This window comes from Onychostruthus taczanowskii, unplaced genomic scaffold (assembly GCF_017590055.1).
Source record: "Onychostruthus taczanowskii isolate IOZ18803 unplaced genomic scaffold, ASM1759005v1 scaffold59, whole genome shotgun sequence".
NCBI lineage: Eukaryota > Metazoa > Chordata > Aves > Passeriformes > Passeridae > Onychostruthus > Onychostruthus taczanowskii.
Genome location: NW_024503568.1, coordinates 1369724 through 1396362, shown reverse-complemented (window position 1 = coordinate 1396362; position 26639 = coordinate 1369724). Strand labels below are relative to the sequence as shown.

Below are 26639 nucleotides of genomic sequence, written 5' to 3'. Positions count from 1 at the left end.
GGCAGCATAAATATTTCTAGAGCAGAATAACTTCTGGCTGGCTTCTAACTGAATTATCTCAGAAACTTAACTTTGAATCACCCACGATGTACACAGGCTCTCATTCAGAAGAGCTTTTAAAGACTTTCTTGATGTTCAATACCCATTAGAGGACTTTGTAAAATAAAGTTGGTGTTGAGAATTTTGTTGAATCTGGACTTAAATTTTGTATTCAGTAGCAGGTGAATACAATTTTTCCAGAACTGTGTTGGCATCCCCAGTAATGGTGGCACATAAGATGTTTTGAATGCCAAGTATTGCAGCTTGGAGAAATAGTTAATTTGAGTCCCTTTCAACTGCAAGGGAAAGAAAAAAGCCAAAATATTTCCCAAATGAAAATGCTCCACATAGGGGTAAGGAAAATAATTTTTGTTCCAGACATGTCTAGGAGAAATGCAAAGAACAAGTAAATACAGAAAATCATTTTTCAGTGTTTCAGACTTGGTTTGAAAGCCTTGAAAATTGAATTTAGCTTGAGCCTACTCACTAAAATTTCTCTTTCTCTCCCAATACACAGCTACAGAGCAATGTGATATTGATAGCTTTTTTTTGTATAAAGCTGTTCTGTTCTTGCAAAAATAACCATAGAAAATTCAAAAGGTACCTTGCACTTGCAGTCAAACAAGAGGATTTGACCCTAATTGAATAGTGGGTGGAACTTTTCTTTTTCATGAAAAAAAAACTCTGGCTGCCACTCTTTTGACTGTCTGAAACATTCATTTGATTTGCTTTGAGATCTGGAATTAATATAGTATTAGTTAAGCGGTAAAACTGCTGAGTGCCACTGGCATTTCATAATTTATTTTTAAAGGTTTCTCTAAATTATATTCTTTACACTTCCATGCATAACATTTTCTTGTTGCATATAGGTTAACAGCCTTAACTAACTTTACCCACTAGAGAAAGAGAAAACAAGTGATTCAGTAAGACTTTTTTTTCCTAGCCATAAAATCTTTCAAAAGACATCACCCAATTCTCCTTCTTCTTTATAGTTAATTGTATATATTAATATAATTTCGTGAGAAATAATCTTTGCTTTATTGCTAGCACAAGATTTATCTCATAAATCAAAATTCAGAGTCTCACAAAGGAAAAAGAAATTTAGGTCCAAAGAAAGGTAACAAAGCTGGTGAAGGGTCTAGAAAGTGACTCCCATAAGGAGCATCTGAGTGAGCTGCAGGTGTTTAACCTGGAGAAAAGGAGGCTCAGGGGAGACCTTACGGCTCTCTACAACTGCCTGAAAGGAGGCTCTAACCAGGTGGGGATTGGTCTCTTCTCCCAGACAAACAGCAACAGGACATGAGGACATGGCCTCAGGCTTTGTCAGGGGTGGTTCAGGTTCAGGTTGGACATCAGGAAGAATTTCTTTCCAGGGAGGTGGTGGAGTGACCATCCCAGGAGATCTTCAAGAAACAACTGTGCATGGCACTCAGTGGTCTGGTCTAGTTGACAAGGTGGAGATGTCAAAGATTTGACCCAACGATCTTGGACATCTTTTCCAACCCAAATGATTCAGTAGGATTTTCGTCTTGCTGTAATTGCCAAATAAAATCCAATTTTGCTAAAGCATGCATGACAGGGAACAGTATAACTTGCATTTGTTTCATTTGTTTCTTATTGTGCTGTCTTTGTGCTGCAGGTGTTGTGTATGACAGTCTGATGCTGAAACACCAGTGCATGTGTGGGAACTATTCCAATCACCCTGAACACGCTGGAAGAATCCAAAGCATCTGGTCAAGGCTGCAAGAAACTGGGTTGCTAAACAAATGTGAGGTAATTAAAAATTAAGACCAGATACCTGACTTGCTAAAGTAAATAGCAAATTTATTAACTCCAAAACCTGTCTTCTGCAATAAGAGAGTAATTTGTTTTAGGAATTATTTGGTCTTAACCGATGATACTAAAATAATGCATTACAGGAAAACACACTTCCCAATCAGAAAATAAAGAATTTACACAGTCTTATGCATTCACATGCATCAGAATATAAAACCCTGACATGATTATTCCTCACCTTTGTAAAGGAATGTAGACAAGCAGTAGTCAAACAGTAAGTGCAGTCCTCCCATCAGAATGGTTCTTAACTTTTTCAAACAGCTAAGGATTTTACTTCTGTAGCATAGAACATTTTTTCAAAATATAGTTTGTACCATTCTGTAAGCATATTGCATCTTGTCTTTCTTCAGACTTTAAAGTCTGTTTTCATAGCATGATCCTTTACCTGGTATACAATAGGTCCCATGTGAAGCCCCAAGACATTAAAGAACAATGTTATAGGCAATAGCAAATTTGAAATTTTTTTTCTGCTATGATCTCCCTCAAAAAATTGCATATTAAATGATGCTTCAATCAAATATGGTCTGTGAGGCTCATATATGATTTGGGTTAGTTAAAGGTAGCTTTTTCTTACCATTCCCTGCTTCCTGTGAGTTGTGAAGCACTGTCAACTTCAGAAGCCTGGGGCAATCGCAGGTGTTTACTGCACTGCAGCACAAGTTAACAAAGTTCAGCAAAAATTTGCTAGTGTTCTGCAGGATCCCAAAATTTCCATGGCTCTCATGTTCTGTTTAATTACTTTTCTTTAAATCCTTATGTTTTTACAAACCCCAAGGGACTGGTTCAATAGGTCCCTTTGAATAGCTATTAATGACTGTCCCTAAAGATTTTCTGTAGGTAGCTCAGTGTCTTGGTCAGTGAGATATTGCAAGCACTGTAAATGGATTTGTTGTATACACTCATCTAACTAGATGGCAGCACTGTAACAGGCTAATTCTCTTTTTTAGCTTAGATAATTTTTTCGGTGCTCAAGAAGACTTTCTTTCAGCAAGGCCCTTAAGGCCACCAAGAGTGGTTTCACTGGGGAATCACATACTTCAAGATTACGTTAAACATGCAGCTGAATGTTTTACTAAAACAAAGCCTGGTTACCTTCTTGACATAGGACTCCATATTATAAAGAAAAGACAAAAACGGAAAAAGAAGTAAAATGCAGTGTGCTACTATGTACTGCTTTCTTCACTAACAAACAGCTGTTGTTGAACAGTAAATTATGTGGCTCCGTGAAAGGTGTAAAATGAAAAAGTGGTATGTGTTAGCTTGAGATGCATGCAGAGTAAGAATTTCCTGGATGATTTAGTTTCCTCTTGCAACTCTAAAATTTCAAAACCTGAAACACAGCTTATTAGGTCTTGCATAATTAAGTGAGGGGGGAGAGAGGAAAAAAGTCACTTCATGTTGAACTGCATTCAGCTAATTTTGACCCCAACTGTGTGCTTTGAAATGAGGCTGGAATGTGAAATGAGCTGTGAAAATGTAAACCCTGATGATAAAATTAAGGAGTCTCAGTGTGAAGCTGGTGCATAGATCTGGTGTTTATCTAGATCCTCTTATGTAGCTAGAGACAGAATTATATTTGGTGATGCAAATTGTCCTTTGTTTCACTAAATTATCTAGCATGTGCCTGACATCAAACAAGTGCTTAAAACTGTTCAATTTCCAAAATAAGAAAGGCTACAGTGATGCACTTAATTGGTGCTCTGTTTCTTCAGAAAATCATTCAGCTGAATAGATAACTTGTGTCACTAAAGGAGTGGTTACTGCATTATCCAAGATATAAAAAGCTACAATCAAGTTGCTTTCTGAAATACACCACATCAGGAGTGCATAGTGAAAAGATCATGGGCAACTTCACCATCACTTCTGCTGAATTCTGGATGCCCCTTCATGGATACTACCATTTCTTAATATAATTTCTCAGCATAATTTCCCACAGTTTTTGTCAGGAGTAGGGAGATCACTGGTCAGGTTTTGCCACATGCATTACCTCATACCCCAAGTCTAAAGGGCACGTTAGCAACAGCAACCTGCAGCAGCCACTTAGGAAATCCTCTGCAGTTAATGTGAACTTTTTTTTTTCTTTCTAACTAAAACAGTAGTCCCACAGGAGGGTTGCAGTCCCACTCTGTCTGATAAGGAGTTTTGGGATCAAAACTGGTTCAGTCAGAGGTAGCTCAGGTTTTTTTTACCTTGCACTGTATGTATCCTTGGGTACAGTCTTGTTTCGGGAGCCCTCCCTATTTTCATAATCTAACAAGAAACCCTTATGAAAATTAACAACTTTTATCTCTATGACCCTTGTTATCTACAGCAGGGAGCTTTATGTGGTTCCTAAATCCTTTAGTGTGGATTAAGTCCTCTCACACAGCTCAGGTCTTTGCCAATAGAGAAATGACTGGCTGAGTGTTCAGAACTAACTTGGCACAGGATGGTGAAAGTCATACAGACTAAGGCTAACACCATGCTTGCTGCAGTTCATAGATTAATTTAGGTTGGCTAATCTAAGCTTAACATATTTCCTTTATATATACCTGCACATATTACTCATGCTGACCCCAAATTATTTTTAAACTACAACTTGGCAAAATCATAACTAGGTTTGAGTGGGGTACACAAGCTGTGGATCTGCTACAAAATAAAATATCTCTGAGACCTTTCTCTACCCTTGCAGCCAACTGGCATGGAAAGGCCCATGTTCATACTACCAGGAATGCTTCTTGGCCCATGCCAGTGACCAAACCATGTCTGGGAGTTTTTTGGGAGAGTGCTAGCTGCTGCTCAGCCAAAACAGTATGAAGGAGCACTTTAGCTAATAGTACAGATGATTGTGTTACTCTGCCTGGGAATGTTTCCTGGCACTGCTTAGTTTACTGCGGCAGACACAGCCAGGAGGACTTGCTTTTCCAGACTATATTTTGTCTTTCTAGCCATAGGTACTTGTACTCTAGAATTATTCAAACAACAGTTTGGGGGACTTTTCCTAAATCAAAAAAATTCGTTTTAGCTCTCCGATTATTTTTTAAATCATATCCTACTTCCAAACAGATAGATTAATTCCTCCAATCGGATTCCTCAAGACAAGGAAAAAATACATTAGACCATTGCCAGTCACAGAGAGGCAGATTTGAGAGACCAGTCCCTGACTGAGTTCAGGGCAGGAGAGTGGAGTAATTCACACACATCCACACACATATCCACGGTGAACTTTTTTATAGTCCTGGTATGTATGTATTGGAAAAACAAAATTAATACACAATATTTTTGCATTAGTTTCAAAGTTTTACACATGTTTGATGAAATGCCTGTTTGGTGTTTGTTAAAGGTTGACAGTTGTCAAATGCAGACAGGGGCAGCTAAAAGATGCGAAGATGGGTATAAAAACCTCCATTATGCCTTTTTTTTTTTTTTTACAATTTTCCCTTGGTAAACAGCAATGCCTATCTGCCCTACCTTTGGGACAATAAAAGGACTGAATTATGTTTTGGTAGGGGTGTCCACTTTCCACTTGTTTTAGGGAGAGGAAGTATTCAAATAACTCCTTGGGGGCTGTAATTTATGCACACATGACTGACATTAGGCTGCAGTGATCAGCACACTTTCAGAAGAGAAAAGAAAATGGAGCCATGGTCCTGCTTCGTGGCCCCTCCTTTAGTTCCTGTAGGGACTGTGGTCCAGCAACACTTTTCTGCCTAGAACTTGTTCTGAATTTTGGTAGTTTTCTGGATTAGGGAGGCATCTTACACCTCCTGCTGTCCACATCTCATGGACTGAAGGGGAGGGAAGGAAAGAATTTAAAGCTGAGCCTGCCAGATCACATAAACTGAAACATTTGAAAAATTCCACTCTTTGAACCTCAGTTTTCCACTAAAGATAAAATAATGCAGGAAAAGTTTGTCCTTTTTAAAGAGCAGAAATATTTAGAGTGTTTAACATATTCTAAATCACTCTAAATCTTAAGAGTCTTAGGCACTAGATGACCAAAATACGTGAAGAGAATAAATGCATCTCTATGTGGATGCATGTGTGTCAGAGACATGCTTGAAATTCTCACATGGTGCAGAGAGAGCAAGCGATGTGTGTATACTGACTGACACAAGACATGTTATCTGTGAGAAAACAAGAGAAAATTTAACAACTATGAGAAATCTCACGAAAGCAGGAAAAGATCTGGAGACTCTGTTTACAAACTTGATAGCCTAAGGGAATTTCATACAAAAAACTGCAATACAGGCAATGGACACATTATGCTGAGAGACCCAAGTGAGAAATATCTTTAATCTGTGTAACAATTCATGTTAGTTTAGCAGAGAGAAACAGCCAGCATCACTTTTGTCCTTTTGAATGTCTGTCTGTGCATGAGTTTACTCTGCTGATAGTCTAACCAAAATCTTCAGGTTAATGGAGGTTGTCTGTGTGAAAATGTAATAGTCTCTTTTAAAAGAAGACCAGACATTGACCTTAAATTCTGTGAAAGGTGAAAACATTTTCCCTTTGTGGGGACAGTGGATTTCTAGTTTTAGACTGACTTTTTCAAAGCATTCAGGTGCAAGTGTTTTGCTCTCCTGAGATGTATAAATGTTTCTGTTGATGAGGGAACCACATATGTCAGAGAACAAAGCCAACAAATTGTCATACACATTAGAAAAGGATGACTTGCCTTCTATTAAGGATGTAGTAGATGGGTAGATGTATTGTTCAAATTCTCTATAATGAAACAAATATTGTTAATCTGTCTTCCTATGTTAGTTCTCCTTTTTTGTTGGCTTTATGCCAATTTTCTGCTATATTTTATAATTTTGATACTACCATGATCCATGAAAATTAAGAAAGACACTTCCATATAAAAAAAAAAAAAAAAAAAGATGTGGCTAGAAGTGTAGGTGTAAAGTTATATAAATGCATATGTTCTGTTTTCTGATAACTTTCTGATAGTGAGAGCCAAAAGTGAGCACTTTGCATAACTGAAGTTACATGAGAGGCTCTGGCAACAGACTTAGGACAAAAGCTTGTGTAGATTTGTTAAATCCTGACATCATTGTGTGAAAACTATTCTTAGAAATTATTACAGGTAATTTTTAATGCACTTTTTTTCCCTCTGTGTAGAGCCTTAGATAGTTGAGATTGATATGCAGAGATACTGCAAGGATGGGGTGAAAGGAACACGAAATGAGGAGATGGGAATGCAGAAACAGCACAGACACGTGCACAGTTTACCCTTCCCTTTCCTCCTGCCATCGACAGTGTAAATGTCCTTGCTGATGTTAGAGCTGGAGAAGCCATGGAGAAAGAGCAGCTCTGGGCTCTGCCAGCCCAGCTGATGGCTACATTCCAAGGATCTCACTGGGGAAAGCTGCCCCAGTGGGGTATCCTCCTCAATGCTACTTGATTTCTGCACCAAACTGGTTTCTGCATGACCTGTTTCTACCCTAGAGAATTTCACTGGTGATACTGGGTAGGAGGTATGTTGGCAGAACATTTTGGAAGACCACTTCCAGACCAGATATTGCAGAGCACCCATTGTAAAAATAATTGGCTGTGTGGTTTGTTATAGTTAAAGGGATATGGCATTCCATTTAACAACACTTAAAAAAAGCCAGACAATTAACTGTCTTAAACATGTCTGAGAGTTTTTGTGTACTTTGTAGAAAATATGTGGCCAGAGAGTATTTTGCTCAGGGTTCTTTGGCATGACCTTTATAAAATTCCTCTTTACTTTTCTTATGCATTTATTTTATCTGTCTTAAAAGCCAACTCCCTTCCCAATTTTGCCGTGGAGATTTGGGTATATACATTTTAAAGCAGCTTGTTAGAAACATGGACCTTAATGAGAATGGATGAAGGAATAAATGTTACCAGTCACCTCACTTGTGAAGAAAAATATTTTATCTGACCCAGAAGAACCATTACAGAGTTTACTGACTCCATGAAGTAACATAATGTGCTGATTTTGATTGTGCAACTGTGTGTTAAAAGGATGTGAGTGCACTGCTACAAATTCTCATGTGAGACTGGGAGAGGCTTGAAGGAATTAGAGATGAAAAAGGGTTTATTAAATCATTTAGTTCTTGGATCATACCCTAAAATGTTCTTTCCACTGCTGTGTCTAGTCAAGTTTTAAACACTGCGAGAAATAGGGCTTCCACCATTTCCCTGAGGGGGAGCTTGTTCCACAGTCATCTAGCTCTAACTCAAAGGATATTTTTCCTGATTAGTCAGAAAAAATTCCCACTGCTTAACTCAATATAAATTGGGCATGGTTCTTCTGACCCCACATCCCCCAGGCATCTCCTCTTTTCTGCAGTGCACATTCTCTTTAATATTCATAATATTGTTTTCCTCTCCTAGTGCAGAGGTTGGTGCTTTCCAATGTGTATGACCAGGTATTGGATGCAATAAGAATTTAACCTCCAAGAAAACGAGAATTAAATGCATTTCTGCAAAAGATAAATCAGTCTAGTTAAAAATTGGGGTCTATTTCGATAACTGCTGTACCTGTGTATCTGTAGACCTTAAGAGTCAGACAGACCCAGTCTAAGCTCTGAGAGAGATGGCTCTCAGTGTTCATAAGGACCAGGTCTACAAACAGGGTCCAAGACCTTACAATCAAGATGTATTCTCTTCACTTTATCCAAGGTCAAGAGGAATATTGGGTCCAGAACTTTCTTGACAGTGCTGTTTATATGCCCAATCCTAAAGAAAATGTGATTCATGTTGCTGTATCTGCAAAGGCTGTGCAGCACTAGCACAAGAAGAGAAATAAATATTTTTATGATATGCTGTAAGTCCAAATACACACAAGGAACAGATATGCCAAATAAAAAAGTGTTAGTTTTATCTTTCCTTTCCTGTTTTTCTTCCTTCCTAAACTGATTTCTAGAAAGAGGTCCCAGATTTTTTACATCTTACTTTGGGACAAGTACAGGCTGGAGACCCAGTTAACGAGACAAACTTCACTTACAAAAATGTAAGAAAGCTAATCATCATGTGTAACAGCAAAAATATTAATCACACACGATCACAAGTGTGTATATCGGTATTGATCACACATTAAACATTTTAAAACATACACAAATATGTTACTAAAGCATTTAAAGTTTAGTTTTCTTTTTCTCCCTGTCTCTCCTCACTATGATCATGTTCCTCCTAGCAGCATAAATCACAAGTAGCAGTAATGATGCAAAACACATTAATCCTCATTCCAAACACATCTGCAGCTTACAGGTGTGAAAAATATTTTGCTATCTAAATCAGGTTTTTTTCTAGCCAGATTTCTTACTTAAAAAATATTTCATCTTTTGGTTTGTATCTCTTAATAAATTATGTAGAAAAGAGAATCTTTTTTCTTTCTTTTATGTGAAACCCTGTATTAAGATAACTCTCCTAAGGCTAAAGTGAAGCATTTTGTGATAAAGGACACACGCATTTGTTTTTCATATACCATTACTTTAATAAACAAATCAGTGTCACATTCCTGCATGACGCAATTTCAACCCATTATTAATCATACTAAGTGTTATTTTGGACCTTTACTTTTTTTTTTTTCTCCTTAAATATTGTCAGTGGAATATTGTAGGCCTCTGCTGTTTTCTTTCAGCGAATTCGAGGTCGAAAAGCCAGTCTGGAGGAAATACAGCTGGTTCACTCTGAACATCATTCACTGCTGTATGGCACCAGCCCACTGAACAGACAGAAGCTGGACCCCAGGAAACTCCTAGGTCTGTACAGGCCTCTCTATTCTACTGAGAACAGCACATTCCAGCACTGTCATTAGTCATAGCTGGTGTCAGTTTAAAACACTTGGCAAGCAGTGTGACAAAAATTCACTTTTTCCAAATGCATTGCTATGTGCAAGGAGAATGTTACAATGGAAGCCAAATATAGATTAGCAAAATCCACCGGCTGGAAAGCAGCGATACAAGTTTCTCCTCATTTGCTTCAAAAATCATCAGTGTTAACCTTTTACCGTAATTTGCTCTCCATTGGAGGTCAGTGGTAAATTTGAACACAGCTGGTTTTCTACCTCCTTGTATTCTTTAATTTGAAATTAGGAATTTAAGATACACTTGCTTGTCAGAATTGTTTGTTTGCTGTTCCCATTTGCTTTATTTTAACTATTTCAGCCCTGTCTGCAGATACTATGCCTAAGTTTTGCTAATAAGTGAACTTTATTTTAATGCCTTCTCATTATGCAGGATATATCTTTCTGAACAACGTGGGGGAAGATACATTAACATACTAAATGCACCTATGGTTGTACAGAAGAGCAGAAAACTGACAGTAAAATATCTTCATGTCCAGCCAATGCTCAGTGTATGTCTTTTATAGCACAAAACTAGGGTTAAAATGAGCTCTTCCATTAGTGTAGCATGAAGCAAGTCTACTTGTCAGAAGCACACAAAAAACTAGTGCATGAAAATCCATGAGTGAAATCTTTATGTCCCAGCACACTGGATACAACACTCTAATTCTCAGTTATTTTTATAATGCTTCTTATAAGATGTGGAGCTTTTCCTAAATGTAATCAAACCTAACCCAAACAAAAATAACATTAGCCATCAAAAGAAATTGCTGCCACAATTCTAGTAATACACAGCAATTATTTTGCTTTGGAAACTTATGCTGTTTCTTCTGTAAGACAGACTGTTGCTTCAGGAAGTCCTAAGATCATAATGTTATATAGGTTTATACATTTTCTTAGCCAAGACAACATCAAAACTGAAAAATATTTACAGTATAATAGATTCTCAAGAGCTTGAATTTCTAAATAGGAAATCCTCCTTTTAAAAAAGATGCTGCCAAGAAAAAGTTCTAAATTCCTGCAATTCCAATTAAATTAAATTTCCAATTAAATTGGAAATATTTTTATTTGATTTCATCAACATTGTTAAATTGTTCCTTTTTGATACAGCATAGCATTTAATTTAAACTTTGTTGGGTTTAATTACTTTTATTTTCTTTTTTAGATTGTTTAATATAACATACATTGATACACAATATTGTTCCAATTTAGGATCTCAGTGGTTGAGCAGCCTCTGGGATGCTGTGTGCAGTTGCAGGTACAAGGTTAAGAAGGAATGGACCTGACTGTGCTTCTGCTGATCTACTTAGAATGCAGAAAGCTTTGTTTATCCAATCTCAGAAAACCATTTCTTGGCCCAGTTTCTTACTGGACATGTTTTGCCTTTTTTATTAGACCCTTAGTCCAAAACATTTACTCTCTAAGTTTATATCAAGATCACAGTCTTAGAACATATTCTGAGTGTATCCTTGGCTCACTGCCCTTTCTTCTCTCCATTTCTAGGATATTTTCTTGTTGCATCTCACATGGCCTTTTACCAAGACAAAAGTCAATAAAACACCCTTCCCACATGCTTTTGCATGTGCCTGTTTTCTGGCTGGAAGCTCTAATCATTTTGGCTTCCAGACTCTTGGATAAAGGAAACTAATTGTCTCTTGCATTTTTGTCCTGATTTTCCTGTTCCCATTTCAGCTGAGGTTGAACCTAACCAATCCTGACATTAAAATTAACATCTTTGTATATTACAGAAATTCAATATACATGTAGGGAAACATACCTAAAGAAAATGTTTTTTATAAAAAATGTAATCAAAACAACATTGTCTCAGAAAATATTTCTATTTCAATGAAAGTGTATAATTTTTTTCCTATAGAAACATGTAGAAATCAAATCCATCAAATGATGGCTTTGCATCCTAATGAAAAGTAGTACCTAACCTCTCTTTCTTTACTGCTCTACCCATCCAAAAAGACAGAAGCACCATTTGCTCACCACTTATGCTCCAGAAAACGTTTGTATTTCCTGTTCCTTATTGGAGGAGTGCATCTGCCTTCTCTGAAGCTCTTTTTCTTTTGAAATTGAGCTTTTCCTCATCATTTTTCCTCAGTTTATCAGACTCTTAGTCCCCAGTCATCAATCTCCCAGTCAACTTCCTTGACTTCTGTAGGGGTCTGACCTCAGTCAGTGATGGGTGCCTCAGCACCTAATTTGACAAACTAGCTTCTATGCCTTTGTGCATTGATATTCTAGAATATAAATCTTGGAACATTTCTAGTTCTATCAGTAAACAGTTGTACTGAATTTAAAGTGCTGGTGACTACAAACTCTGCCCTAGCACTAAGTAAAAAAAAAAATTATTATTTAGACTTTGTCTTCTACCTTACTTAAAGTATCCTAATATCTTCTGGGACATCATCTTCAAACACCATGGGAAATTCTCACTCCAATTCATTTTCAGAGTAGCTTTTTGCTATTGATTTTCATTTATCGCAGGCTGTTGTGAGCTTTCCTTTTTTGTCAGGCTAGCTAAGCAATGATCTCACTTTCTCTTAGTCCATTTCCCCTCTGTTCTTTGCATGAAATCTCAATGTTTTTCTTGTTCTTCAGAGTTTGGCAACTACTATTTTTTAAGCCATCATGCAATAAGGAGTATTCCAGCAAGCTTCTTGATACACTGAAAAGCTTCCATGCTTGTTTTCCCCAGTTTTAGTACTATCTTCTGATTGATTTTAGTGTCCTTCCTTACCATCTGCTTTTCTGTTTTTCCTTTATGTTTATTGTTTTTAATAGTGTTTGCCATGCACAATGTGCCTGGCTGCAGTGAGAAAAATGGGAATTCATCTGTTGTCTCTTATGTGCCAATTCTGCCATGAAATTTAAGAAAAGATGTCTAGTCATTCAATAATCTAAAAATGCCTTCTTTTATCTCAAATTACATCTTATGTTTCCATTAATGTCTTCTTTCACTTTAACAGCACTAATTTTTTTAGTTATCTGCTTGTGACTTTTTCATCTTCCCCATAGTAAAAAGTGAAAAATTGGTCCCTGGGTCTGCTTAGCAAGATCTGGAAACTCCAACTTGCACCTCTGACAATCTCCTGCAGCCAACATTTCCTTGCATGTCTGGGGCCATTAGGACTCACAGTATGAGAATACTCTGCATAGCTGCTGCACCTGCATTTCCCCTGGTAGCTCCACAGGAGGTTTTGTTTGGCTTCTCTCGCACACTGTGCAAACTGATCAAAGATCTCTAGTCGGATAAAAATGCATCTTGGATTTTACTCAAAGTGTAAAGCACTTTCCTCATCCCAGACCTTGCAATCTGGTCTCTCTCATACTTCAAAGATGATGGCTTATAGTTGTCTTTATGCATTTCATTGGCACCTGCTAAACATGAGTAACTGCAGCATTCTCCCCCTCCATAAGAATGGGTGACTCCTCTAGGTAACTCCAGTGATTCACTATCTAATGTTTCCTCCAGATGGCAAAGTTACAAAGCCAGTTCTGTGATATGGCAGGGGAAAAGCTTATGTTCTCTTCCACAGCTGCCTTAGGATCAGATTACACACTGGGATAGGAACTGCATCAAATCCTGAGATCCTTACCCGGTTTTCATATTGTCAGTATCAAGATAAACCATGAGTTTAGTAGTACCAAAAACAAAAAACAAAACAAAACAAAAAAAACAAACAAAAAACAAAACAAAACAAAACAAAAATTAAGAAAATTTGAGTATAAATAACCCTATCACATTAGCCAATATACAGAGTAGATTAGCTAGAAATTAAATTCTAAAGCCTAATAAGTTTTTGTTCCCTTTAGTATTTACTGAATAATACTGAAAAAATGGTATTTCAAGTTATGTTTTCAAAATATCGATCCAATCATTGATGTAATGTAAACGAAGAAAAAAGCATTTTTACATAGATAGAAAGACTAAGTCTGCAATTTTCAAAGGAGAAACTCTTTTGAAGCCAAGAAGCTGAGAAATGAGTTATCAGTTTTATGTAAACTTAATGTAGTTCCCTCTGTTGTCAGTGAAAAGAAACAGGTACTTCTCAAGCATATTTCATCCCATCAGTCATGTAAGCTGGATGGAGGTGCCTGCCTCACTCCTTTAGCTGGAAAAGAAGCTGAGATGAGTAGTGTAGTCAAGCTGCTTATCAGCTACAGATATCAGGATGATTAGTCACCCTAGTTCAGAGCGATCTTCTGTGGAATTTTGATCATTATATTTCTTTGAAATTACCATTTCCCAGTCTTAAGATTTTTCACTGTTGCATGACAGCACCTTAAAAGTCCCATGGCTGATTTGATTTCTAAGTATTATGATTATTTTTGTACTATTATCTGGCACTTTCATAGTGATAATAATACTGGAATCTGAATTACTGTAAAGAATAAGGAAATACTGTTCCAGTATTTAAATGTCTTTTTTAATAAACAATGCTTATTATTTCTTTTTTTCTTTAATATATAGGAAACGTGTCTCAAAAACTCTTTTCCTTGTTGCCGTGTGGGGGACTTGGGGTAAGTAGATGTTTGTTTTTTCACGAAAGGGACAGCACACAACATATGGGTTCTCTGGTTAATTCTTTAGCACTATCAGTTCAAAGCCTTCAGAAGCTGATAAAAATGTAGAGATGAAACATGAGCCATTATTGCACTGTGTTTTAAGACATTACAAGAGGCATATGGAAGAGTTAGGAACAAATTTTGTGTAAATGTGCCCATTTCTACTTATCCCACTTTGGATTTTTTATATGAACTCTTTTCTTGAGGAAAGTTAACACGGGCACAATTGTTATAGCACAATGAGCCTTTGAGAAGCTGTTCCATGTACTCTTGAAAAGTAAATATGCTTCCACACTTCTCTGAAAGACAAAAAAGTTGCCAACGCTAACATTTAGCATGAAAAGGGCTCACTAGATGCTAGCCAATAACTTGGGTACTAAAATAATGAATTATGTGAGCATTTTTATGCCCTTGTTTTGAAACAGATTCTTCCTGAAAGACAAACTTGTATTAGGACACAGTAGACAAAAATCTGCAGAAAGAAACATGTTGCAACACTAGATAAAAGAGTAAAGCTAAATTAGTGAAAACCATGTAGGACTTCTACTGATACTGGTATCATGCTCCTATTAAATTGTAGTGAACATAATGCCAAGGAGAAATAAATTTTCACATAAATGAGTTTTTCACACAAACGTATTTCATGCTTTCGGTCCAGCTGGATCCATTATTTACTGATGTCACCAATATCAAAGTGAAATGGTAATATTCTAGATATCAGTGGGCTGGATGGTTGATGTATATTTTACTTCCCTTTTACTGCTTCTCAGTGAATTCTCCAAGTATCTTCTCTGAAAAGTCTGAGCAGACATAAAGGCATAATCTCTGGAGGTCAACTTTCGCTGCTACCTTATACAGTTTTATTTACCTTTATTCTTCACAAAGGATAGATTCCACACCATACTAGTATATTTATTAATTTTGTAAGGTTTTAACATACTCAAGAAAAAAATGCATTTTAACCTTCAGTAATTTGTAATTTTGGTAGATTTCTGAACTATGAGTTAAAAAAAAAAATAATCAGGAAGTTGTAATCATTCCAGCTCCTCCACTTTGGCTTAGCTTGCTGAAGATCCTGCCTAAAATTTGGAAGTTGGTGACCAGCAACTTGCCAATCTGGAAACTTGGGTATCATTTCTGTATGTGGTTCAGCTAACATTACACATTGACATGTCGATGTGTTTGCACGTGCACCTCTGTAAACTGCTGTGTGCACACATACATGCACACACTTGTGTGTAAAAAAGGTAAATTTTCACACTGCTGATGCAGATAAAATTGAACAAAAAATTAATAAAGTTGAGAAAGGATGTTCAGACTTCTGAGTAAAAAAGGAGATTATGTAAATTTCTTGAAAAAATCTATTTGAGGGCCTTGGATATTAAAATAGACTATATAGCATTTAAATAGTAAAGGATAAGACTTTTCTATGAAACAGATTGTTGTGACCAGAGATGACCAGAGATGTGCTTTAAAATGCTTCTACTAATGACAATATGTTTCATTCTAAAGCTAACACAAGTCAGAATTGCTCAGTACAACTTCATTGTTTTAAGCATTTAAATTCATCTACACTTTTTTTTTCCAGTCTGTTTCATTTATTTCTTATTTAAATTCATGGAAATTGGATTAAAGAGCATGTTGTAGAAATGGATCTTTTATTTATTTATTTTCTAGTTGGTCTGCTTTTCTATATATGATTACTGTCAGGCTTGCTGTGGGGCTCTTTTAAAGGAATGGGTTATGACCTTTTTCAAGGTAAATAATCAGATTAGGAACTTTCAGCAATATTTAGCTGTCGATTGGTTAAGATGAGCTCCGGGAAAGGAAGCTGCTTCTAACTATGTGGAAAACAATTCTTAAGCTTACTTTCAGAAATGATGGTGGAAATGAGCAAGAAATATTGCTATTTAGTAGCTTTCAACTTAAATGAAAGGTATAAAGCAGTAATCAATGTAAAGCAGGAAGTGTAATTCATGTAAAGATTTCAGGGAAGGATGGAAGAATTTTATCTTTTTTATGTTTGTTGTATATTTTTTCCTCCTTGCTTGTATCATTACTTGTTTGCTACAGAATATAACACATTGTTAAGAAAAAAAATCCATTCTTGCAGGAGACTTTATGATTGCTTTTGAATGAGGGTTTTCAGAGGTCTTTGATCCTATTATTTTCTAACCATACGGGGACCTTGCTTTTATTACACAGCTCTGTCATTAAATAGATTAGTGTTTCAACGACTCATACAGGGGATGGGAAACCTAGGCTCAGTTCTGTCCACTCCCAGGCTGGATTTAATATCAGAGATCCCATTTCTTAGTGAGTGTTGCTACCACACAAGAGATCAAATATTATTTCTGGTTGGGGACACCCACAACATGCACTGAAGTGAAAAAAAAAAAAATGCACTGTTGGAAAGAGCACTGGACAACTAAAGCTTTATTCATAACTAGGATAAAGCCCATCTATCTAAGGCTATGATTTACCTATTGCATATCATTATAAATACTGCCAAGACCTAGTTCTGAGGCCTTGTTCCACAAACAGTTATAAATTTGATGCGAAAGAATCACTGAACAGAATTAAAACTTCTCTTGGATTAAGGAATGGAAGCTAGGACTTCCTTAACACTGAAGACATGATCACTTGATGGGCTTATATTGTTCACAAACAAAACTCAAGTAATTTCTGTAACCCTGAATTCCACTCTATTACTGATTTTCTTACCTCTTTTCTAAAACTTCAGCCAACATCTGGCATCCTCTTTGGACACTACAGTTACAGTAAAAGAAAGTTTGTTTCAAGAATTTTGAAAAGCAAATAAGAGGCAGTCTGTGTCCATAACTATTATTTTCTGATCCTTTGCCATCACTCCACTAAATCTTTTGTAGCAATGAAAAATATGTAAAACTACAGTTTACTCATTTTGTAAACACTTTTCATCCATATGAATTTTCTTTTAAGTAGTGATAGGGATTGCTTATGTCAGAGTCATTGGCTTAGTATATGTTATGCTTTCAGGAGAAATCAAATAAATTTTTTAGCTTCATAAAGAACTATGTAAGTAGTAATTAGCTCTCTTATCTAACAGCAGAAATCTATTTCATCTGTACAGCTAAATTGAACATATCTCACAAAGAGAAAAAAAAAATTGTCTAAACTAGCATCCTAAATTTGCCCACAACAGGTTTTCTTTCAGTGATGGTTAATATTTTATCGAAGGACTATCCAGGGTCAGGAGTACAAAATCCACTGAAGTATGGGATCTCCCTCCTGTAATAATGCTTTTTATGGCTTTTTTTTTTTTTCCTTTCAAGCTTAACCTTGTTCCAGAACCAACTGTTGTTAAAGAATTCTAATACCAGGGGGATGAAATTCTTTGTGTTGGGGAGAGACTAGCAGCTCTATGGCCAGCAGTTTTAATAAAAAGAGATGGTTTCTTGCAGCTGGTCAGAGGTTTGGAATGTGAAAAGTTTTCCAGGAGAGGTGGGTAGATTGCAGGTGAAGTGGCCAAATGGGGAGAATAATCACAAATTACATTTTGGTTCTGTGGATTGTCAGACCGTTCCACAATTTTTCATCTGTAAACAGCCACTAGAGCTGTAACTGATCATTTGACCAATGTATCCATCTATTGCAATTCCTCTCCTGTTGTGCTGTGAAATGACAATAAGAGAAGCAGAAATTTACTTTTAATGGGAGTAAGTTTCATCCCCTTGTCTCAGTCTGTCACTAAAAATAGTGATTGTTTTCTTGCCTATTTGACCTGCTGCTGTGTGAAGAAATCTTGAAGTCATTTCTCAGCCATATTTTTTTGTCTAGTTGATAGGCAAAAAACCCCACAAAAGCAAAGAAGAGCAGGCTTTTATGATAATGTCATCATCGGCTCCCAGCTTCAAACACTTCTGCGGCTTTTGAATTGTCATTTATAACTTGGAACTGAACCGACCCATAATTCCCTTGATGCATTTAGAGAAATTGATAACAGACTGCTTCTTTTATGGCTCAGAGGAGGCAACTCCCATCACATCACTATTGGCAGTCAATATTATTTTCTGACATGGTTGTAAAAGTATAAAGGGGCTTATGGCATTTGTTTAGATGAGGAATGGGCTCTCAAGCTGTGCTGGGGTTTATGGGTCCAGATTACTGAGAAGCAAAGGGAATATGATGTTTGCAAACAGGATATGATTTTATTTAAGTTTGGGTTTCATACGTTGTTCCCTGGGGATTGTCCTGCAGACAGAAGAGAATTTCACTTTTATCATAAGAAATTGGGCAGTTATCCAATCCCCCCTGCTCTCCCCCCATCCTCCCCACCAAAGACACTGCTCCAAACCTGTAACGCATAGTCAGAACTTTAAATTGCAAGAGAAGGAGGTGGGGGAGAACACTGTCCTGCAAAAAATCAGACTTCAGAAGAATTAATGTTTAGTGAGCTGAACAGAGTGGTTCCTGGGCTAAATATCAAGCCATCTGAATGGCTAAGTATGGCTTGTACTTAATACGGAATGTCCATTGCATTTCCTCTAATTTTGCTGTTAAAGCAGCAAAGAGAGACAATATCTTGGGGTGGGATAAGCTGGTCTTGTTTTGAAAACTGAAGTGTAACTTGGATCTTTCATATCAGAAAACAATTTGGCCTGTAATACTAAGGGAAGAACTTTATAGTTATAAAATCTCTCAAAATATTTACAAAACTTACAAAACATTCATATTTTCTTTATGTTAAATTCCTTCCTGCCATTCCTTGCTGTGGCAGCTGACAGTGCTACTTTTTGTCCTGACCACACAGGAAGAAAAGCAATAAGAAAGGCAAGATTTTTCTAGTACACAAGTTTAGTAAGTCATCCAGGAAACAAATTGGTTTTTGCTGCTTCTCATTCTTCCCTTGATCTTCTCAGTCTGTGCCCAGGAAGAATTTTCAGCCTTTACATATTATGACTCTTCATTCCTCTTATTTCTGTAAGAGCTAATGGCACCAAACTGGTTCCATTACCATGGTACAACAGTGTACAAATCAAGAAAATGCTGGCAGTGGCATTGCCTTCTTGTAGTAAGTGTAGGTTCCAGGCTGCCTAGATATCTCTCTTTATACCTGCACACAAATCTGGCAGTAAAGAAATTAGACTGCCTATAGTTTAGGCACTCAAATGAGCCATCACCCTCACAGAGATATTAGAATTAACTTGTGCCTTTTCCCTCTATTCCAGGCTGTACCACAATAGACATAGTCCTCTGAACAAAAAGTGTGTCTGTGTCCTAGTTTTGGGAAAGCAATCTGTAATTCCTATAAGCTCATCTACTCAATATTAAGTCTTCCATTAATATACCATGCTGGCAATATATTCACCAAATACTTTGAATTGCTTACCTGACTCATTAACCTACTGAAATCTGCCAGTACAACATATCTTACAACATTTTGGAGCACACTGCAGAAGACTCCCAGGAATGAAGGACTCGATTACCTCCTAAAACTGTCAGTTATACCACCCCTAAAAACTACCAAGATTTAATCAAAAGACCAGGCACATTATACTTCAATTGACATATTTTGCAGACTAATTAGGACTCACAGTTACACAGTGTTGACTGTAATATTTTCTACAGAGGTCAACAAAAATGTGTGATCAATAAGGCCATCCTGCTATCACCCCAAGGCAATTTAAGGCCACTGGGGATGGAACCATTGCTGAGCTGGGAGTTAGTCTAAAGAAAAAATAGTGAATAGATAGAATTAATTTAATTAACATTTAATTAACTTGCAGTCCAGAACAACAGATCTCTGAAGATTCCCTTGTCCAGCTTTATGTACTGGCATTAGAAAGCCACATTCATTAGTAGAGCAGGAGCTGTTCTACCTAAGATCAGAAGAACTGACTGGAGGTCCTTGATTTCCTTTATTTACAGAGACTTGAAACAACTAAGTTTCAAATTTTACGCACATTGATTTTAGAAAAAAAACCAAACAAGTGTGATAAGGTGAATCTTGATGATCACAGCAGGAAACAGGCAGCCTTCCTTTACTGAGGTACACAGATTTCATCTCTGATTCTGGGAAGTGCATCAGTGTCTCCTGGGCAGGGAGAGAATGCCACATTTATCATATCAACACCATGGCCACAAAAAAAAATTCTTCACATTACAGGGCAGATACTTCATCCCATTCTTGTTCTTTCATGGCACTGATGTGGCCTTGTGCCAGCTACCACAGAGCTTGATGTTTTGTGAGAGGTGAAACTGTTTAGCTGAGAGACATAGCTCCTTGATATTGCTGCAGGCACAATGCAGTGTTCTAGAATAGTCCCAGACTGCTTTTACTTGCAGCAGGCAAGGATAAAAACATGTCAAATACACAATTTGGTCTCTCAAACTACTTTCTTTACCCTTTTAAACAAAGGATGGTACTTGCTACTCAAGCAGGTAGTCCCAAAGGATGGGACCCTTGCTACTCAACCAGATTAAATTTTTAAACAAATACACATTATATGGAACATTAAGTTACATTACACATTTGGGAACATTAAGTTCCCAAAATTATTGGGAACTTAATGAACTACTGTAAAGCCAAATCTTTAGAGGTCTAATTTTCTGCATTTTTGAAGAACTATAGTGTTGCCAAAGGCAAACATTGTGCAAAGAAACTTCTTATTTGCCAGAATAGAAAACATTAATATAGATACAGATATAGACAAATATGCACAGATATGTTAAATGTAACTAGTGGACTAGTATCATATCCAATCTACTACTACTCTTCCCAGACTTTATCACATACACACATTTGACAGTAATTCTGTAATTAAAGAAGAATTCACATTTGCACTTTAAAAATATATTGTGTGCTCATTGACAGAATTTAAGCCCTGGATGGACAGAAAAGCTTCCTGAAGAGTAAATGTTAATGTGTTGCTTATCTGAATGAACATCAGGTTCTATTGTAGTCCCACAGTGGCCTCTAACATGAAGATCATCTACATACAGGTGGAAAGCTGAAATGTTATGTTTTAATAAAAATGTGTTCTGCTGTAACTGATGAAACTTTTCAAAACTAAGGCCTGAATATTGCACAAAGAAGTTGCATTTTCTGTAACTGTATGCATTGCAAGCAACTATACATTATTGTATCTCCTTGTCTACAAACTCCTGGAAACTGCAAGATCAAACATAAGAAGGCAGTTGCACAAGCATTTTCACACACTAACCCATTAAATACTAAAACAAATGTCAAGTTAAATTAACAGACTACTTAGGGCTAGGCCTGAAAGTGCAGTAACATTTTTTACAAGCATCTGGTGATATACGCCACATATCTGAGACTTGAATCTAGGCCTAAGTGTTTTATTTATGAGTTTTTTCTAAAAACAAGATCTAATCCACATCTAATCCATGCTATCCTCCCTCCATTGCCCCTAACAATGATCCACACATCACTGTTTCACTAAGGTTTTGAGATCCTTTACAGTGTCTAATATATGTTTTATGAGACCTTGAGAATCTGGATGTTGTCATAAAAGTTAGTTTAAGAGAGAAACCAAGTAAAACTTTTTCTTTTTGAGATATTCCTGTATTCAGGCTTCAGCTTGATTTAACCTGATGTTTTTCTGCATCTCATTGTGAATACAAAGCTATTTCTTTTCCAATAGTGACCTCACATATATAATTTTTTTTACAAACTTTAAGATGAATTTCATTTTTACAGAGGTGATGCTGCATTTAAATCAGGGGATGACTACCGACATCAGTAACTATGCTAGGCATTCAATAATTAAGAATTAAATTTTTTACAGAATATTTTCTGAAAATTGACTTTGATTGGCTTTTCATGTCACTTCTCTATTGGCAGGTAAAACTTGAAAGACGTTAAGTATTCTACATACAACTGGTTTGTGTACTGCTCACATTCCTTGTTCTGAAGAAAGCTTGGAAAGATGCTTTTGGGGTCAGAATTAATAGCCTTTAAAACTATTTTTAGAAGTCCTTTTCCATAAATATTATCACTGATAAATTCTCCTACTAGAATTATTCAAACACAGAAGTCAATGTAAGACTAAGGGAGTTCCATGGTTTTTGTTTAAGCAATGATTTGTGGTGGTTGTTTGAACTATTCATCTTGCTGGAGCCTAAAGATCACATGCTCTTCACAAATTACTTGTAAATCACGCTGGTAGGCAAGAAAATATGCAAAGCTGCTATTCTGGATACTCTTTATGGTAGGCATTTTACATCAAAACAGCTGGAAATGCCTTTGACAGAAAAAAATCTTTCATACAGCTGCAATAGCAGTAAAAATAAAGGAAGCTCACTGTACATATTTTTCCTAAAGTAGTACAATTTTACACACTTCCTGTATCTGGAATTTATGGAAAAGACGTCAGCCATGTAAACCTTTTCTCCTTTGTTCCTTAACGAGTGACATGGCTGACAGGCCATTCATTAGAAGTTGTTCCTTGGAGATGATGCACGCACCTTCCCTTCTTTAGTCATGGTGAGATGAAACAGCAGCTGAGAAGCACGTTGAGGACCTTTTGCTTCCTGGTGGAAATCACAGAGGTGATGAATGATCACCAGGACATCTGTAAGAGTGGGAGGTGAGAGCTATGAGCGTGACACCTGGGAAGCTGCACTGCTCACGGTCAGGAGCAAAATATTACAAACTTATGTGGTAGTGTTAGCTGGCACCAACTGTCTAAGAATGACAGACTCCTTGCTGGAAGTGATACTGAAATGCCACACAATTTTTAGATATTGAAACACTTCAGAAAAATATTTAATTTCTGTTTTCACGCCAGTATATTAAAAAAATCCAGCGATGGAAACACATTTGCTCTGGCATAAGTGGAAGAGTGTAAGCCTCTGAATGCTTTTAAAGCTAAAACACAGGAATTCACTCTGAAATATCTAAATTTTAATTTAATTCAGTATCACTGAGGAGGTCAGCACTCTCCAGTATTATTTGTTACAAACACTTAATCAGTTTACTGCATTTAGCTACATTATTGTGAGCTGACCAGACTTCATTTACTTCTCAGTGTTAGAACCACTTATATCAAAGGACAGAAGTTTTTTAACGCAGTTGTTTTTCTAGATGGTGTTGAAATGTATCCATTTGAAATGCACAACTTCCATCCAAGAACAGTTTAGCCCAATCTCTACTCTTTAAAGAAAGGGCAAAGAATCCTTTCAAACTACTGCAAAGAACTTCTTGTTGTCCAGAATATTGTACACATAGAATACGACTGCTATCCAAGGAGCATCACAGGTCAAAGTTTCCATGAACAACTAGATGACAAATTGCATTTTTAGCCTGTTGTCAGAAAATTAGTATCTCTTGTGGGGATGTGTGGTATCTTTAAGAGGACTGATTTTGATTTTAATGATGGCAAAAACTGTGCAGAGAATCCAGAGCAGTGTACTTTTAATTCCTCTCAGGAGTAAAATCAGAATTCCACTCCAGAAAATGAATTTACATTAAATCCCAAGTTGTGTGTTTGTGGGTGGGAGGAGGAGTGGAGAGAGAAAAATTCTAGGATGCTTTGAATTCATCCCAAAGCAGCAGCTTAGGCTCTCTTTTATATCGTCATATAGTCATCAATGGGGATGTATTCAAGGCAATTTCAGAGTTCACAATAATTTAGGAAAGATAACTTGCACAGATGAATACATCATGCAGGGTGTAAAACAATGCAATGTTCGTCAGATTGCGAGCAGCATTTCTGGTATCTCTGTGATACAATGACCACCTGGCAGATCCCAGGAGATTTCTGGAAAAGAGAGAACTGAAATAGAAGATGAGGAGTAAAGAGGTGTTGTAGCCAGGAATGACAGGTAAAATAAAACGCAGTTATTATCTTAGAAATGCTTTAGCATTATTAATCACACTCCTTTTTTGCCCCCATGAGGTAGGTTGCAGATAAATTTAAATAGCAGGATGAGGAACATTTCCAGTTTTGTCAACTGTAGTGATTTCAGAAAGATATTGAAGTAAGGAACCTCTCCCTCAGGTATATTGCTGTATCTTTCCTCACCATTTTCACATATGCCACAACCTGAGCACAGCATAAGGAGCTGGTAATTTTCAAACTTTACAGCCAGTCTTCCTTAAAATTAAATTTTCCAGCTCAAAAGGGGTTATAGTACAAGCTTTCTATGTGTTGAAGTATCTCTGCTGTAAGGCTTCTTTCTTAGCTTGCTTTGAGTATGCTTAAAAGTCTTCATTGCTGAAGTGGCATTATCACATAGATATTTCTTACAGGAAGCATTCATATCAAGTTTTTTTTCTTCAGTGCAAAGCAGAGAATTTCTAGACACGGGGCTTGAAATATCAATTCATTCAGTCAGGAGAAGTTACCTACATTTCTTTTCACTTAAGTCATTCCCTTCCTCTTTAATGCCTCCACATCCACTTCAGGGACAGGTAGCTTAATTTCTATCATCTGTAGCTTTGCAGAGTATTAGCTTTGCTACACATGCCAATGATTGAGCTACACTAGATGTGCTTGAAAAAGCCTGCAACCTACAGTGCTCATTCAGGAAACTGGGAGTGAAGTAAATCCATATGTGTGTTAGGAAGTCAGTGTTCAGATAGGGCTCGTGTCCTCTGGCTCTTGGCGCTATCATGCACAATTCTGCTTTGAAGAACTGTAGCAGTGATAGGATTTTTGGTAACAAAATGTGCAGTATGTTCATAGTTCAACACTGACCTTTTGATGCTTTAAAAAAATTTTTTTTTCATTTGGTTCAATTCAGAATGTTCTCCTATCCTGACAATTTTTAAAGTACTCCTAAATAAAAAAAAAAAAATTAAATATTAAACATAATTAAACAGAAAAAAAAGGCTAAGATTCTGGGTTAGAATTCAGCTAAACATGCTGTATTTTCTGTAAATTTTGTTTAACATTGTCTGAAAAATGATCCTAATCCAGACAGGTTTTTCACTGAATTCTTTGGCTGCTCCAAAGCACTTGAACAAAAATAACCTCTTATAAAATTCCATCTGACTTCGTCATAGTCTGTGATTCAGAAAGCATCACATTTGTCACAAATTCAAGCATAGTCAGCATATAGATGGGCTGTCAGATATATGTGATATATACATGCACTAGAACCAGAAACCACAGTGTCTAATCCTATTCCCTTTACTTGTACAAAACCCAACCATTTCATCTCACAGGAATATAGAAAAGCATATCAGTAGGATTTTAGAGCTTCATTTCCTATACAGTCTGACAACTGGGCCAGCCAGTAGCTGTAATTTTAATGGGTTTGCCATTTTTACCACTGTATTTCAACAGCAATTTACAAAGTAAACACTGAGTAACACTAAAAGAAAATCTCTGTTTAAACACCTGAAACATTTAAGGGAATACATGAAATTAATAGAGATATAAAATGGAGTGAGATGGAATTTTCTAGTTGTTACAGGTAAAGCATTGGCTGTGTGACGCTAGTTCTTCTAGGCTGTTCTTCATGAGATGTTCCTCAGAAATTCAATCTTAATTTTGCAAGAATATTAAATAGTATTTACACCTACACTTGTAAAACTGTGCCTTTTCAAGGTAAATCTTCATGTATTTATGTTGCTTTTCTTGTATTATAGTAACAGTACATGAAAGTATGAGGCTTCAGTTGGCTACTCATAGCTTTAAGACTTTACCACTCATTACAGGTACGATGCCCAAGAGATTAGCTAAAATATCCTGAATTTCCTGTGTTCATTTAGGTGGTAATTTTTGAAAAATTTCTCAGGAAACACTGTTCTGTTTCCTGATTGCCCATTTTTTTCTACCAGTCCAGGTAAATTAAGGTAGCAGTCATTCAAGAGGTCTGAGGGAAATTTTTCAGTGGGAGATACTTGGTCTTACTGTCCCAGTTCAGTCTCCTCACACTCAGCTGAAAGCAGAAAATGATATATGCTGTACCTTGGCCAATGCTCAGCATTCAGCGGAGGGAGAGACTGCAGTCTCATGTGTCAGAGCAGACAACTGTCTTAAGGGTGGGTACTCTCAAGCTGCGGTTACAATTTTAACTTAATCAGCCTTCCTGGAAATGAATCATAGTCCCTTTGAGGAGGCAGGTTGCTCCTGCTCATGCCCTGCTGTACAGAGCAGCTGCCATTGAATCATTTTCATCAGCCACTCCTTCACGTTAAGCTTAATTTGCTGGCTATAAAAATGGAAAGAAAGTACTCCCTCCCAGCTCTCTTGCTGATACTTCCTTTTTTAAAATACTGCACAGTATTTTTCAAACTTTATTATGGTTTGATTAAATTGATTTAACCAATGACCTCTACTTATTTATCTCCTGATTAGCTTTAAAAGTGAAATTTGATTCACAGTTCCTCTAAAGCAACAGAGAGCTAACTTAAAGGTCTGCCTAATGTTACTTATAT

General features: G+C 36.8%; 1 protein-coding gene across 2 annotated transcripts in view; it reads left to right on the top strand.

The window, feature by feature from the left end:
• HDAC9 (histone deacetylase 9) overlaps positions 1 to 26639 on the top strand; it is a 453421-nt gene that overhangs the window by 316067 nt on the left and 110715 nt on the right. For both annotated transcript variants that reach the window (XM_041418222.1, XM_041418228.1), the window contains 3 exons: positions 1679 to 1812; positions 9470 to 9590; positions 14154 to 14203. In XM_041418222.1, coding sequence (XP_041274156.1) covers positions 1679 to 1812; positions 9470 to 9590; positions 14154 to 14203 — 305 coding nt within the window. The remainder of the gene's footprint in view (positions 1 to 1678; positions 1813 to 9469; positions 9591 to 14153; positions 14204 to 26639) is intronic.